This window comes from Brassica napus, chromosome A9, assembly GCF_020379485.1.
Source record: "Brassica napus cultivar Da-Ae chromosome A9, Da-Ae, whole genome shotgun sequence".
Taxonomy (NCBI): Eukaryota; Viridiplantae; Streptophyta; class Magnoliopsida; order Brassicales; family Brassicaceae; genus Brassica; species Brassica napus.
In genome coordinates, this window is record NC_063442.1 from 31210400 (window position 1) to 31224577 (window position 14178).

The 14178-nt window shown below is 34.9% G+C and overlaps 2 protein-coding genes across 2 annotated transcripts; both read right to left on the reverse strand.

Moving 5' to 3' along the window:
- Nucleotides 1-3345: 3345 nt before the first annotated feature.
- Nucleotides 3346-7685, reverse strand: LOC106440984 (probable phosphoglucomutase, cytoplasmic 1). The gene is made up of 18 exons (XM_013882766.3): nucleotides 7460-7685; nucleotides 7004-7085; nucleotides 6856-6911; nucleotides 6403-6516; nucleotides 6219-6281; nucleotides 6017-6136; nucleotides 5823-5923; nucleotides 5669-5728; nucleotides 5468-5567; nucleotides 5218-5375; nucleotides 5030-5125; nucleotides 4860-4923; nucleotides 4691-4772; nucleotides 4430-4608; nucleotides 4255-4331; nucleotides 4027-4159; nucleotides 3750-3866; nucleotides 3346-3652 (listed from the first exon to the last, which is right to left on the reverse strand). The coding sequence occupies exons 1-18, from the start codon at nucleotides 7535-7537 to the stop codon at nucleotides 3581-3583; spliced, it is 1752 nt and encodes a 583-aa protein (XP_013738220.1). The 5' UTR covers nucleotides 7538-7685; the 3' UTR covers nucleotides 3346-3580.
- A 579-nt stretch (nucleotides 7686-8264) lies between these two features.
- On the reverse strand, nucleotides 8265-11413 carry BNAA09G30070D. The gene is made up of 10 exons (XM_013882765.3): nucleotides 10800-11413; nucleotides 10587-10724; nucleotides 10269-10457; nucleotides 9948-10085; nucleotides 9717-9835; nucleotides 9501-9633; nucleotides 9285-9414; nucleotides 9132-9211; nucleotides 8899-9039; nucleotides 8265-8826 (listed from the first exon to the last, which is right to left on the reverse strand). Exons 1-10 carry the CDS (start codon nucleotides 11280-11282, stop codon nucleotides 8560-8562), a joined length of 1818 nt encoding a protein of 605 aa, XP_013738219.1. The 5' UTR covers nucleotides 11283-11413; the 3' UTR covers nucleotides 8265-8559.
- Nucleotides 11414-14178: the final 2765 nt, after the last annotated feature.

Below are 14178 nucleotides of genomic sequence, written 5' to 3' on the forward strand. Positions count from 1 at the left end.
GAAAGTATATGCAAATGAATGGATACTCTTTAGCTCTCATAAATGCATATACACACGTATGCAACCACGTAAGAGAGTGTGATGTATGATTGAATTTTGAGGAAAACTTGTAACTTTAATTTGTATCCTCACATTGTTATGGTTTATTTTGCTATAATACAATGTAGAAACATTTTTACGTGGTTAGTTAATAACTTATAAGATGAAACAACAATGTTAGACATATGTATGAAGTAAGAAGATATTTGAAGAATCCAAGTTAGCTATGGCCATTGGTTTGAACTTAACACAAACAACTACGTAGGAAAGGAAGCTCAAATATCACACAAACCATGTAAATAAACTAACTTTTTGATTTTACAAGTGCACGAGGCTGATGGTTTGCCACATGTGTAAGAAGTTTGAGATACATGGGACCTTTCCCGTAATGCCAAATGTCACAAAACCTGAGACTTCAAATGGTGATAGAAATTCGATTATTATGAAACAAATTTAATATATAGAAAGGAACAAACGAATGAAATAAACTAATCATATATAATAAGAGACTGTAAAGATGAATGGTTAGAAAAGATGATGAAATGAAAAAAAAAACGGTTTAGAAATTCTATATTAAAAATGAGATGAAACCTAAATAATCAAAAAAATCCTACAAAAATTTAGCGTAATAAGTATAAAAGTATTGGCAAATGATGTGAAACTATATGATAATTAGCAAAGTTTTGACTATTATATATTTGTATTATCGAAGAGAATGCCTATACTGGTACAATACAGTTTTGTGTGAATAATGATGAAATAAAGTTATTAGAACTCTGCTTCTCCAACCACAAAACCACATATCACCAATAAAAAATCTAAAATTGTTATGATGTGAAATCCACCAACCAAGCGTTAGGGTGTTTCTCAGAAAGTGTTTTAAGTACATATCCAAATCAGAGGTAGAAGGCTTTCAGACTTTGATCACTCACATGAGTTTCGTGTGAGCTTGACCAAATTAAAGTATTCGAAAGTTGATTCAATCCGTCTTTTGTGGAAATCATTTGTTTCCTCGTTGTTACAAGTTTTCTTACTTTATCCTTTAATTAATGTGTTTAGGTCTATAAAAAACGACACTTTGATCTGCAATTTTCTGTCACGTAGCTAAATCATAACAATTAGTCATGCGTTTAACTCCAAAAGAAACTATGGAAGTCATATATATATGACAAGTTTTTAAATTCTAAAATACATTGTTGACAGTAAAAAGAATAAAAAGAAAGCATGTATATATAGGTATAACATACATACATTTTTGTAACAAAAATAACTAATGTCGATGAAATGCCTTTCTGTAGTGTTAAGCATTTAGAAATTCAAAGTTCTATCGTGTTAATTCTGGAAGTGTCTTAAATCTCTTACTCGCAATCAAAATCAACATCTTGGGGCTGCAGGGATCGGAGGCTTTCCGCGGTACGAGATGCTTTTATAATTAGAAAAACTACCTTTACTAGAATAAGAATGCTTCCTAAAATGAAAAAAAAAATTGAGTTTTAAGACTACTATATATTAATATATGTCTAAAGGATTATAAATCTTTTTTCATTTACATGATCAATACAAACCTTAAAAAATATATTTGGTTTAATAGCATTTTGCTTTTAAGTTCGATTGCTTTATTGAAAGTTAGTTGGCGTTTGTTGTTTATTCACAACATATCACATAAGCGTGGAAATTAGATGATGATTCTACATTAGGTATACAGCTTACGAACATTTAGTGCCAATGGAAGACAGTTATAGTCCAATGATTATGTCACATTTCATATCTAAGTATGGTCATACGTACACAAGAAAAGAAAAACGACACACTAATGGAAATAATCTGTCGCTAATTAAAATACAAAAGTGATAGATGGCTGTAGAACTTGTTGTTTGGTCGTCCATCATATTTTTTTGTACAAAGAGTTTATTTACGTAACTTGTCAAAGATTGGGTGGTATATTCAAAGATATCCAAATCTATTATAAATACGAAGGAGATTGTTGAAAATGAAAGTGAATGAACTACAATTTTCACATAGATATTACGAAAGTTTTGTCTAGGAACCAGAAAAGTGACTATAAAATATGCTATTTTAAGAGAAAATAGATCATATATACCGAAAACTATATTTACCGACATGACGCACGTATATAGAAGCAGCTAAACTTATGATTAAGAGTACAAGCTAAGACTACTAGTTTTGCAATATAGAGATGATAGATCAGGAAGGTACTATTGGGAGCGGGAGTTTGTCTTCAGTCAGCTCGAATGGTTTGTTACGTAGAAACCGACGAAATTTACTTCTTATATGATTAATGATAAGAAGCGGCTTTGAGACAAAAGGCTTTGTGTGTTGCTTATCGTGTGTTTATGAATGTGATAGACAGTAGTGCGGGTGGTGGTAGTGGTAGTTCGTTAGATGAGTTTGGTGTTTTCTTTTGGACTTATCAAGAAAATATGTTAACTCTCTCACTAGCTAGCCTTTTCCTATGCATTGCTTTTTATCGTGAAAAGTACTATTAAATCTTTGTAGAGAGCAATCACTATGTAATTTCTGTATATGGTCACTATGTTTCGTTTTCATGTGGATCATATAACAGATTTATACTGACTGTAGTCCAGTTTTCTTTATCATGGTCATGTGTATGCACGTCCACTCAATTATTTTCACGTCGTATCTGAGAATGTTTGAGTAACTTGGATCTGAATTCTGAAATATTCGATAGTTTAATTATTCTATATTTGATACCTAAAAAAAAAGAAAGAGAAAATGGATCGTAAGAAAGATATACTCAAGAGGAAATAAAATGGATGGTGTCCTTAAGTGGAGTCGAAAGGTGACAGAAGCTGCATTCTAAATATGGAAGGTCCGGTAGGAGAATTCGGGTTTTATACGACTCTACCAATCTTCAGGTTTCCTTATTCAATTTTTCTATATTCATTACGAAATCAAGTCAAATATATTTTGTGAATGATTCGTCTTCTCTTTCAGATCTTTTACTCCCTTTCGACTTCAAGATCGACATCTCTCCTTACATTTTTTTTGCTATTTGAAAGTACAATTGGGGTTGTCAATATATATATTGTGGTATAGTTAATAAAAGCATGCAGAGACGGTGGTCAACCACCATTCTAGATAACCAACTGAACGATTTAGATTGTGTTGTATGTATGTATTCTTCTTGGTTATGATAATATTTTTTTATTAAATAAAACTATGAGATTTGGTCAGTGGATCGCATCCATTTGAAGAAGCTTAAAGCATAACCAATCTTAACACGTTGAGTTATCAATAAAGTTGTTAGATGTTAAGAGACGGAACTTGCAAAATCATTGAACTGCAATAACAAATATTAATCATGTACGTAATACATGTAAAATAACAAAACCGAGAAAGACAAATCCAAGTATAAGCTTCACGATAACTCATGAAATATGAAAGGCTCCCCGAGACTCTTAGTTATTCATAGTTTCATTTAAATAAGAAGAAACAAAGCATCCCAAAGAAGTAGACAAAGAAGTGTATGATTTGAGACCGTTGCACTTGACCCGCCTTCTTATGTTATGACGGTGGGGGCTGATCGGCCCGTGAACTCCTCCATTTTGGACAGCTTCAGAGCTATGTCCACCTGTGAATCACACAAAACAAACAACAATTTAGTATTTGATGAGAACTTGCTCTTTTTTAGTATTAGTAGTTTTGAAGGGTTTTCTTAAACATCTGACCAGAGGAGACAGAGCTTCATGGGACTCTCGTCCGGTTTTAGAAGCATCCTTCTCGTACTGCTCAATGTAGAGTCGGATGGTTGCTCCTTCCGAGCCAGTTCCAGACAGACGGAAAACCTTCACATGATATTTTTTAGAATAGATCAAGAAAGGATTAACTTTTTGATTTTCATGTTTGATACAATATCCACATGTTTTTATGCTTTATAGTTGAATATCACTTTGTTCTAGCTGATATGCCCCAAGGCTCAAAAACCGAAGAAAATAATGGACTTACAAGTCGTGATCCATCTTCAAACAAGTAACGGATTCCCTGGTGCTTGGAGATGGAGCCATCAACTGGATCTTTGTACTCGAATTCATCCGCACTCGAGACGTTAGCCACGTCCGAACGAATTCCTTTCACCATCCTGAATAAAATCGATGTCAGAATAAGATAGTACCAAACTGATGACAACCTTTTGATTGCACTTTAGGGATTTCGAACAAGTGGAAGTGTGTGTACTTGTTGACTTCAGGGATTGTAGATTGCAATTTGACCAAATGCTCCATCAGTTCCTTAGCTTTACCTGCGTCTACATTCTTTTGGGAGACAAAAAAAATTTAAGATATCACAAAAGGGTTCTTTTTGTTCCGCATGACATGGTATTATACAATCACCAAACTTGGCAACTTTTTACCTCATAGTCGTAACGAGTGTAATAGTGACGGCCATAGGTTGCCCAGTGTTTGCGGACAATGTCTTCAACCGTCACCAATTTAGCGTCACCATCAAGAGTTTCCTTGTTCTTGTGAGCAAGTATGGACAGCCACGCAAGAACTGCCCAAATCCCATCTTTCTCACGGATATGGTCCGACCCTGTAAGAGATCCATATTTCAGAACCCTATCCGTTGTTTTTAAGTTAATACCAGATGTGTGAGCGTGGAAAGAGAGACTAACCAGTTCCAAAACTTTCTTCCCCACAAACAGAACACATTCCAGCATCCATCAGATTACCAAAAAACTTCCAGCCTGTTGGAACCTGATATTTGATTTTATAAGAGGCGTGAATTGGTTGATGGAGTTAGGAGGAAAATAATCAGGATGGAAGTTGCACGGTGACATGTACCTCAAAGAACTTCAAATTCAAGCTCTTTGCAACGACATCAAGAGCTGCTGAGGTCGGCATGCTCCTGCAATAAGAAACGGAAGTTAACAATTGAGCCAAAAGTAAGTAATAAAAGCGCTATATACACAGAATTCTGCAAAAACTAAAGAAAGCTTCCGAGTGTATAATACCTTGCAACACCTTTCAAACCAGTGCTGAAGTAAGGTATGGCCCCAACAGCATTTGCAGCAATTATAGCAACCGAATCAGATGGAGTTACAAAGAACCTGCAAAAGAGGAGACGTGCTTAAAGTTCAACACTACTTGATATACCCGTTCCATGTATGTATCTAACTTAAAAAGAGCATTAGCAAGCTACCTTTTACCAAGGATCATGTTACGGTCTGCATCACCATCAGCCGCAGCACCAAACTCTGGAGGTTCAACTCCGGTGTCGGATTTACCTAATCCCATTCGTGCCACAAGCTCCTTAGCATAGGTCAGATTGGGATCGGGATGACCTCCACCAAAGTCCTCCTACAAAATGTTGTATAGTGGTAAATATGAGGCTGTAGATGTATTTGTAATCATTTTAAGAATAGCATTTATTGGTTGGACAAAAATAAAACCTTGGGTACGCAGTTCAATAGAGAACTTTCTTGCGCACCGAGTTCTTCGACAAAGATCCGATGTGCATAGGCTCCAGCAACTCCATGCATTGCATCATAGCTGCAGAGAACAGGGTAAAAGATAACATTAGAGCGATGGAAAATATTATACAGAAGTTAACTCCAGTAGAAAAGGTTAAGGCACCAGTTCAAGCTACATACCAGAATGAAAACTTTGGAGATGAAAGCAACTTCCGGATGGATTCAAAGTCGAAGATTGACCTTAAAGGAGTGAGAAAAATATTTTTAGAAAGATCACAGAGATTGCACATAGACCACAGAGGGAATCATGCTCTCAAATTTAGGAAGCACTCACTTCATTAGTTTAACGTAGTCATCAGCGGAATCAAAAACTTCAACATCAAACTTTCCTTCAGGTCCTTCAAAACTGGATACGCCAATGGCAGATATATCAACCTGTTTCAGTTAATCACAGATACGATTCAATGAAAAAAGCAGTTGATGGAATAAATGCTGTCAAGTAAGCGGATTCTTCAGAATGTTAGTTACAATGGGTAGATCTTCTGCTATTGGGTACTCCTTGATCGTCTTAGTGTTCTCGTAAATCTTATCAGTGATTGATTCAGGAGCAGGTCCCCCGTTTTCCATATTGTATTTGATTCCAAAATCCTGTATCACGGAATCAACTATTAGTATTATCTCAACAGAAAGGGGCAGCTGACAAAAGATACAAAACAAGAACAGGACGGACCTCAGTAGGGCCACCAGGATTGTGACTTGCTGTTAAAATAAATCCTCCTGTTGCCTTCGATCCCTGTAACCGGGGACTGAGGTTAGTCTCTCGACACCATCATTGCATTTTTTGCTCATGCAGAATAATAAAAGAAACAATGCAAAGATCACTACAAACATGAGATCAGAGAAAGATATCTCACATCAGCTCCTGATCTTTCACGAATCACAGCCGATACAGCAGGAGTTGATAAGAGAGTGTTTTTACCAACCCACACACGTCGCACACCGTTAGCTGCTGCCATCTTAATAATGATCTGTTAAGATAGGAAACCAATTTGTATGAATCATCTGGAATAGCAGGAACCGGGTTTCAACATGAGCAGGTCAAACAAACTCCAAAAAAAAAAAAAGCCTCCAAGCAAGTTTCAGAGATTATCTTCAAAGACAAACAGAACCTCAACATCTGCGCTCTCTAGCTGTTCCTAATGCAAATTTTATTGATAGATTTGATAACTTAAGTTTCATTATTCAATGGCGTGTAGCAACGTAACATGTAAGTTCCTTCCAAAAGATTGTAAATACATGAATATATCAATACACAAGTATAAGCATTCAACCAAAATTTGGAAGAAAAGTGATGAAACTGGTGTAACCTGAACAGCATCATTTGAGTAATAACGGCCATCACCAGAGACCACAAGAGTGGCACCTGCACAGAAACTCATTGAAATGAGCAGAGAAATCTGGCTAGGAACAGTTACGTTACAAGCAGCCACTCAAATTAGAAATGAAAAATCTAACCTTTGACTTTCTCTGGAGTAAGAGCATTAAAAGTTGATTGGACAAAGTTGTGTAGGTAATTGGGTTGCTTGAACACTTTCACCTACACAAGACATAATACCCAATCAGAGATAGCAGAAGGTTGATGATGGTGGTGAGTGCATAAAGATAGATAGATACACCACATGACATGACTGAACCGTGAGTCTCAATAAAACTTGATTTATGAATTTGCGTATCCATCCAAAGATCATTTTATACACGAACAATGAATGATATAATTAAAGATCTCATCGATTCAACCACGTAATATCAAACTCGCAAGTTTTGTAATCATTCAGCTATCATATGGGATCGATCAATGCATAGATCAAATCTAAAAAATTCAAATCTACAACGAAATGCTAATCTCACTTAGAATCTAGTCATGAGAATCTAAACAGATCGGATCCAGAAGAAGGTTTTGGATGGACGAACCTTCTTACGGAGACCAGAGGTACCAGGTTTCTGGCCATCGATGGGGGAGGTTGAGACGAGAGAGACCTTGAACACCATATCCTTCTTTGAGGTGAAGAAGAAGAAGATCAGATTTCGATTAGTTCCTGGAGAGGTTGAGAAGAGACGAGAGTGATGATGATATATATATAGAGAGAGAGAGAGAGTATGATCGACGCAAAGAAGTTTGCTCAAGCTTAGACGAGACAGTGACACGTGTGGCTCCTATCTTTTTTTTAACTCTTTTACAGTTTTACAGACAGTCATAAGAAATCTCAGCCGTTGAATTTTGGGTCTATGCATTTACTTTTTCCTTGCGTAACATTCCAAAAAGATTTTTTTTTTTGTCGACTGCACATAGAATTGGATCAAACTTGTAGCCTTTATTTTCACTTCTATTCAATTCTGTATACCAAAAGAGTTATATTTTCACAATCGTGCATGGATCCACAGGATATTCTGTTGGAATATTCTTGCGTAATTTTTTATGTAATATAATTATAAATTATTTTGTCTCGCTTTTGTGTCTTTGATTCAAGAACGCAACTTCTCTCAAACGGGTCTTAGTCTCTGACTGAGTAGCCTAAGAGGAGCTCTGAGACATAACAATCCGTCTTTTAACACTGGACCAGGCCTTGGTCTTATAATAACGGTTTGGTTCTCACTGCCCTTATCTCTCGTTCCTTTCCTCTATGTTGATCTTTTGGCTTAAGAAAATAATTCCAGTAAAAATACTTAGAATTGGGATTTTTTCGAAAACAGCAACCATATTTCATGAGCTGGTAGCTTAACATAAGAGCAAAACTGAAATATAACTTTATTGTTTCCAGAAAAGAAAAACAAAACATAAAACCCCAATTATCTCAAATTAGAAACAACATGCTCAACACCTTCTACAACTTGTTTGAACCTCATCATCCTAACCCCTCCCTAATTCTTCTGCTCAGGTTTCAAAAACTTTGTCATCAGAGAGCATAAAAAAGGCAGAGCTTTTCAAACATTTCTCTACACCCACAACGATAAATAGAGACTTACTTTCTCTTTGCTTATCCCTCCCTCCCCCTCCCCCACCTGTTTTCACTTTAGTTCTTAAAAGCTGTCATTACTGACTCAGTCAATTTGCTGAGGTCCAATGACTCCACCTGGCTCTTCAGCTCCTCTATAACCTCGGGGTTGGCAGACAGAGCAGCAGCACCTGCAGCAGCCAGAACTGCAGCGATAGCTACACCTTTGAAGTAGCCACTACCACTGGATAGTTTCCCAGAGATCACCTTGCAGCATTTGTCTGCATCTTTGTAAAGGGACTGGCTTGCACCACTTGCTCCTCCCTCAGCAAGAGCTTCCTCGTTCTGTTGTTTTAGTTGAACATCACTGGATCAGACTTGTTGTTAACAGTGAATTTTATAAAAGTAGTATCAAACCTTTTGCCTCAGGCTCTTCATTGTTTTGTTGAGAGTGAGGGTTTCACTAGGAGTCAGCTTAACAGAACGCTCCTTCCACTCGTCTATGAGCCTTTTGAGAACAGTCACACTTGCTTCCAGATTGTCGCTATAGAGATTCTCCTGTTAAACCCCACCCACAAACCAGAAACACCAGTAAGTAAAACATTCAGCCACAACTAACTCATATGTAGGATAAGAAGAATGAATCCTACCCAGTGTTTGCAGCAGTCAACATTTTGGGTTATGGCCCAGATAGCGACTGCAGCCGCTTCCTTGGCTAATACGGGATTCCCTGTAGAGGAACACATTACACATTTTAATTGCACCGTATTGTAGAGGACGTGTAGGTAGGCATTTTTAATTACCTTCCCCGGCTGCTTTCAGAGCAAAAGTGAATATTTGCTGAGTGGTTTGCTTCATTGCCTTGCTCCCAGGAGCACCAGCAAGAGACACTTCCTTCAACAAGGGATATATTGCCTCAAACCTCTCTGTAGCCTGTAAACGTCAAAACCAGACTAGACTTCAAAAATCAACCCTCTCATGCAACACAAGATTGTGTTGAAATTTCAATATTACTTTACCTTCACTCTCGCGGATGATGCAGGGAATGTAAGTCTCATCAGGACCTCAAACGAAGGAGGTGGAATCAATCTCTCTCCCTTCCTAACAGCCCCACTAACAAGAATGGTCCGGGCCTTCGGGTTGGACACGATCCTGAATGGAAAAAAACACAAAAACCAAGATTAGATAATCAGCACACATAAACTAGATATCGTTACAGAATCTTTAGTAATCACCTCTCAACCAACTGAAGGATGAGATCTCTTGACTGAGGATTGCAACTCTTGCTACTGACAACCGGTAACAAGTTGTGCGCCCACGATAACAAGCCTACTGATAGATCACCTTGAGAGGCCTGTGCATAAATTACGAGTAAAATTAATGCGAAATTAAATCTTTTTAACATAAAAAAATGTTTTGTTAGTCTTGGGTCTCTTAGATTCTAGTAAGGATAAATCTCCACACACCTGAGCCATCATCCAAACTGTAACTGGAAACTTATCCTGTCCCTGATACTTGGGATTCTCCCTCAAAGTTGGCAATACATTAGTTAGAGCATCAGGTTTCCTGCGCAATACCATTGCCACCGTCACAAATATCGCAACCTATCCATCAAATGAATCCAGAAATGATGACGTCAGTAACGCAATGGCGACTAAAAACAACTTCACCAGACAAATATTAATAAACTGATAAAAGTAGAATGGACAAAGATCATAAAGTACATGCATCCACAAAACAAACACAAATTAATTGGTATAATTTAGATCAAAAAGACAGCTAGCTACCTGAGACTTTGAGGTAGCATGTTGTGCGCCCTTCTTACCACCCTTGGCGCCTCCTTGCTGTACAGCCAAGTCTGCAAGAATGCAATCCAAGGCCCACAATACAAACGATCCAAGTGCCTGAATAGGCCGTTGGTTGATCCAATCCGCTGATGTCTTATAAACAGCTTCAGGGATATGAGAGAGAGGAATCTGCATGAAACAACAAGATTCCAACTTTAAGAAACAAAAAGACAGAGAACCCAACAGAAAACTATAGAGACAATAAAAAAAAAAAAAACAATGACGACATTTCGTAAAGTCAATATTTTAAAAGCTCACATCGATGAGCTTAGACAAAGGAGACTCCTTGAACGTCTTCACCCACGGGAAATGAGATGAGGAGACTCCAGAGAGAGCTCTCCCAAAGTAATCAGCAAATCTCATCAGCTGAATCTCCGGCTGACTCGCATACGATTCCTACAAACAAACCATCAAAAGATTCGATTTTTAACTTACCAATCAAATCAGAATTTCAACTAACTCTACACATACCGAAGCTTCGACGAGGAAAGCTTCGAGATTCGACGCGTCGATCTTCGCAGCAGCTTCAGCTAAAGTCACCTTAGGCTTCTTCTCCTTCTTCACCTTGGGCTTCTTAGCTCCCTCCACCTTCGCATTCTCCTTCCCAGCACCGATCTCACCCTCGCTGTCGCCGTAACCATACCCCTCGTCGTCGTAACCGTTGGATCGGCGCTTAGATCTCGCCAGATCGGAATCGTCCGAGGCGTCGGCGGCTTTCTTCGCGGCGAGGATCCGTCGACGGCGATCTTCGGCTTGCTCCTCGAGGGAGCGGAAGACATTGTCTCCGTTGGATAATGCACCGTTGGGAACGTGGGTTCCGGAGGTCGTTTGATCCGCCGGTTTCTGCTTCCGGTTGCGTTTCGGGTAGACTACTTTCTTCCATCCGTGGTCGGTGTGAGAGTTTCCGTTGGCGGTTTCGAAGGCATTGTACTCGACGGACTCGATCTGATCCATTTTCGGGCTGAGATTTCGAAATTGATTGGACTTTGATTTCTCTCCGGCGAGAAGAAAGAGAAACTGACGACAAGGAGGAGAAGACGGGATGACCGGAGGGAGATGTGTTTATAAATAGGTTTGAGGTGGGGAGATATTATTTTTTTTGTCAACCCATTTAGGTGGGGAGATATTAAAAAAGCAAAATGATTAAAAGAAATTTTATTAAAGATGTAAAAAAAACTTATTAAATCAAGGATTCGATGGGATTTCATTTTTTTTTCAAATCTCTAATTAACATTTATAAATGGGCAATTGTCAATAATAGCACCTTTTGAAGTTTATGTCACAAAAATAGCACTAGAAGGAGAAAGTCACAAAAATGACATTCATTAAAGGGTAAAATATCCCTAATACCCTTGGTTTAAAATTAAATAAACAAACAAAAATAAATAAAAATAAATAAATAAAATAAAAATAAAAATAAAAAAATGAAAAAAAGAAATTTTTTTTATAGTTTCAGATTATATTTTTCAGATTCGAAATTTTTATAATTTTTTTTTGAAATTTTTTTTATTTTTTTTTCAAATTTTTCTTTTTATAATTTAAAAATACTTTTTGAAACTGTTTTTAAAATTTTTTATTTTTATTTTTTATAAAATTTTAAACCCTAATTCCAAAACCCCACCCCCTTAACTCTAAACCCTAAGGTTTGGATTAATTAACCCAAGGGGTATAAGTGTATATTTACCTCTTTAATGAAACCTATTTTTGTGACTTTGAGTCTTGAGTGCTACTTTGGGAACAAAAACTTGGTTTGGTGCTATCCTAGTCTTTTTCTCTTTATAAATTCTATATGAAATCCAAAATTATTGGATTAGATATTTGTATAAGTTTTCCCAAATTCTAGCTTATTGGAAATATGAATTTTGTCAATAAAATTTACCAAATGGGATTTCGTGGCGTTTGGATGATATTTTACAGTACAAAAAAAATAATGAATCTAAATAACACATCCCATAACGATGGTATTTGAAACTTTCAAAAAAAAAAATTACTTCACATTTAAAAAAATAAAATCAATCTGTTTGAAATAACAGGAAATTACATGTTTACCACTTTTCATTTTTACCACCACTAATGAGATATTTTCAAAAATATTTTCTTCGTTAAGTGGCAAAAAACTCTTATGTCCTTGTTATTTATATATATAATAAATCATTAACTAAAAAAATAATAATAAAAATAATAAAATAATAAAAATAATAAAAATAACAAAAAAATAATAAAAATTGAAAAAAAAAAATGTCTTCGAATTATACTTTTTCCAAATTCGAACTTTTTATAAAAAAAATTTTTGAATTTTTATTTTTATTTTTTTAATTTCTTTTGGAAAAACGAAAATTATGTTTGAAACTATTTTTTAAAATTTTTATATATTTATTAGAATCATAAATTTCACTTTCCAAAAACCCTACCCCACCCCTCAACTCTAAACCCTAAGTCTATATTAGTTAATCCTAAGGATATAATTGTATTTTACCCTTCATTAAAAGTGAAGGTAAAAGTGGTTAGTGTAAACATGAAAAGTGGTACTATGAATGTGGTATTTATGGCAATTTCCTTTGAAATAAAAAGAATAAAAATTATTTGAAAATGATTTTTTAAATATTTTATATATTTCATAAAACGATAAAAATCAACCTATAGAAATTTAAAAATCAAAATATTATTTAAAATAAATATTTTAAATTTTAAAAGTTATATCAAAAACTCTAAAATTTCTTCGAAAATCTTAAAACTTGTAGCAATTTGTTTTAAGATTTACTCAAATCTCGAGGTTTTTTTAAATCTACTCAAATCTTAAATTCTTACAAATCTTTGATTTAATTACATGTATGCAAAAAAAAAAAATAGTTGTTGACATTATATTTATCTCAACTACTTCAACTTGCAATGATCTTCTTAGAGCATCTCTAAATAAAACTTTATATCTTTAAATATAGAGTTTTCTTTTCTCCAAAAATAAATTTCAAAACTTCAAATTTAGAGTTTTGAGGAGTGAAACTTCATATTTGAAGTTTCATTTTTTTTTTTGCATTTTGATCTTTACAATTAATTGCACATCATATTTATGATTTTAAGTATTTTTTTGTTCATCTTTTTAATCTTTAATTTTTTTATATCTCATAATTATTTCAGATTTTTTTATAAATTCAATTAAATAAAAAATATATATATTATTTTAAAATTAGAATTAGACAACAAGAATATTACCAAAAAACTTAATAAAAACTACTTTAACCAAAGATGGAGCATTACGAAAATAAATTTAGGAAATAATGTGGTATTTTTGTATTTTAATATTTAATTATGTATGTCCATTTATAATTTCATATTGTAGTGTAAGATTTTATTAATTAATATTTTTGTAATATGTATTATATATGTTATATTTATTTATAAAAGTTTTATGGATCTACATTAGTTATGACAAATATAAAGACTACAAAATAAATTACAAATAATTTTGAAATTAAGTTTGAAGTTTTACTTTTGTAGAAAAACACTTTGAAATTTCAAATATAGAAATTTGCAAATTCTAAAATAAAGAGTATTTTTTGGAGATGCTCTTAAGTTTAATTTATAGTTTAGATTACCATTGCCCAATCTTGGTTAAAACAATAAGGATTGTCCAATCTTCTACCAGAGTATGTTTGAAGATTAGATGATTATTTTTCGTAATTAAACTAGCCACACAAAATATCATATTTTTCTACTAAAAGATTGATTATTAAAAGTTAAGATGAACAGAAGTAGTTCCTTTGGATACTTCCGCCTCTTTAACATTTGTCAATGAATTCGATTCATATCGCATTTAGTAAATGTAGTTTTTTTTTTTGTTCAACGTAAATGT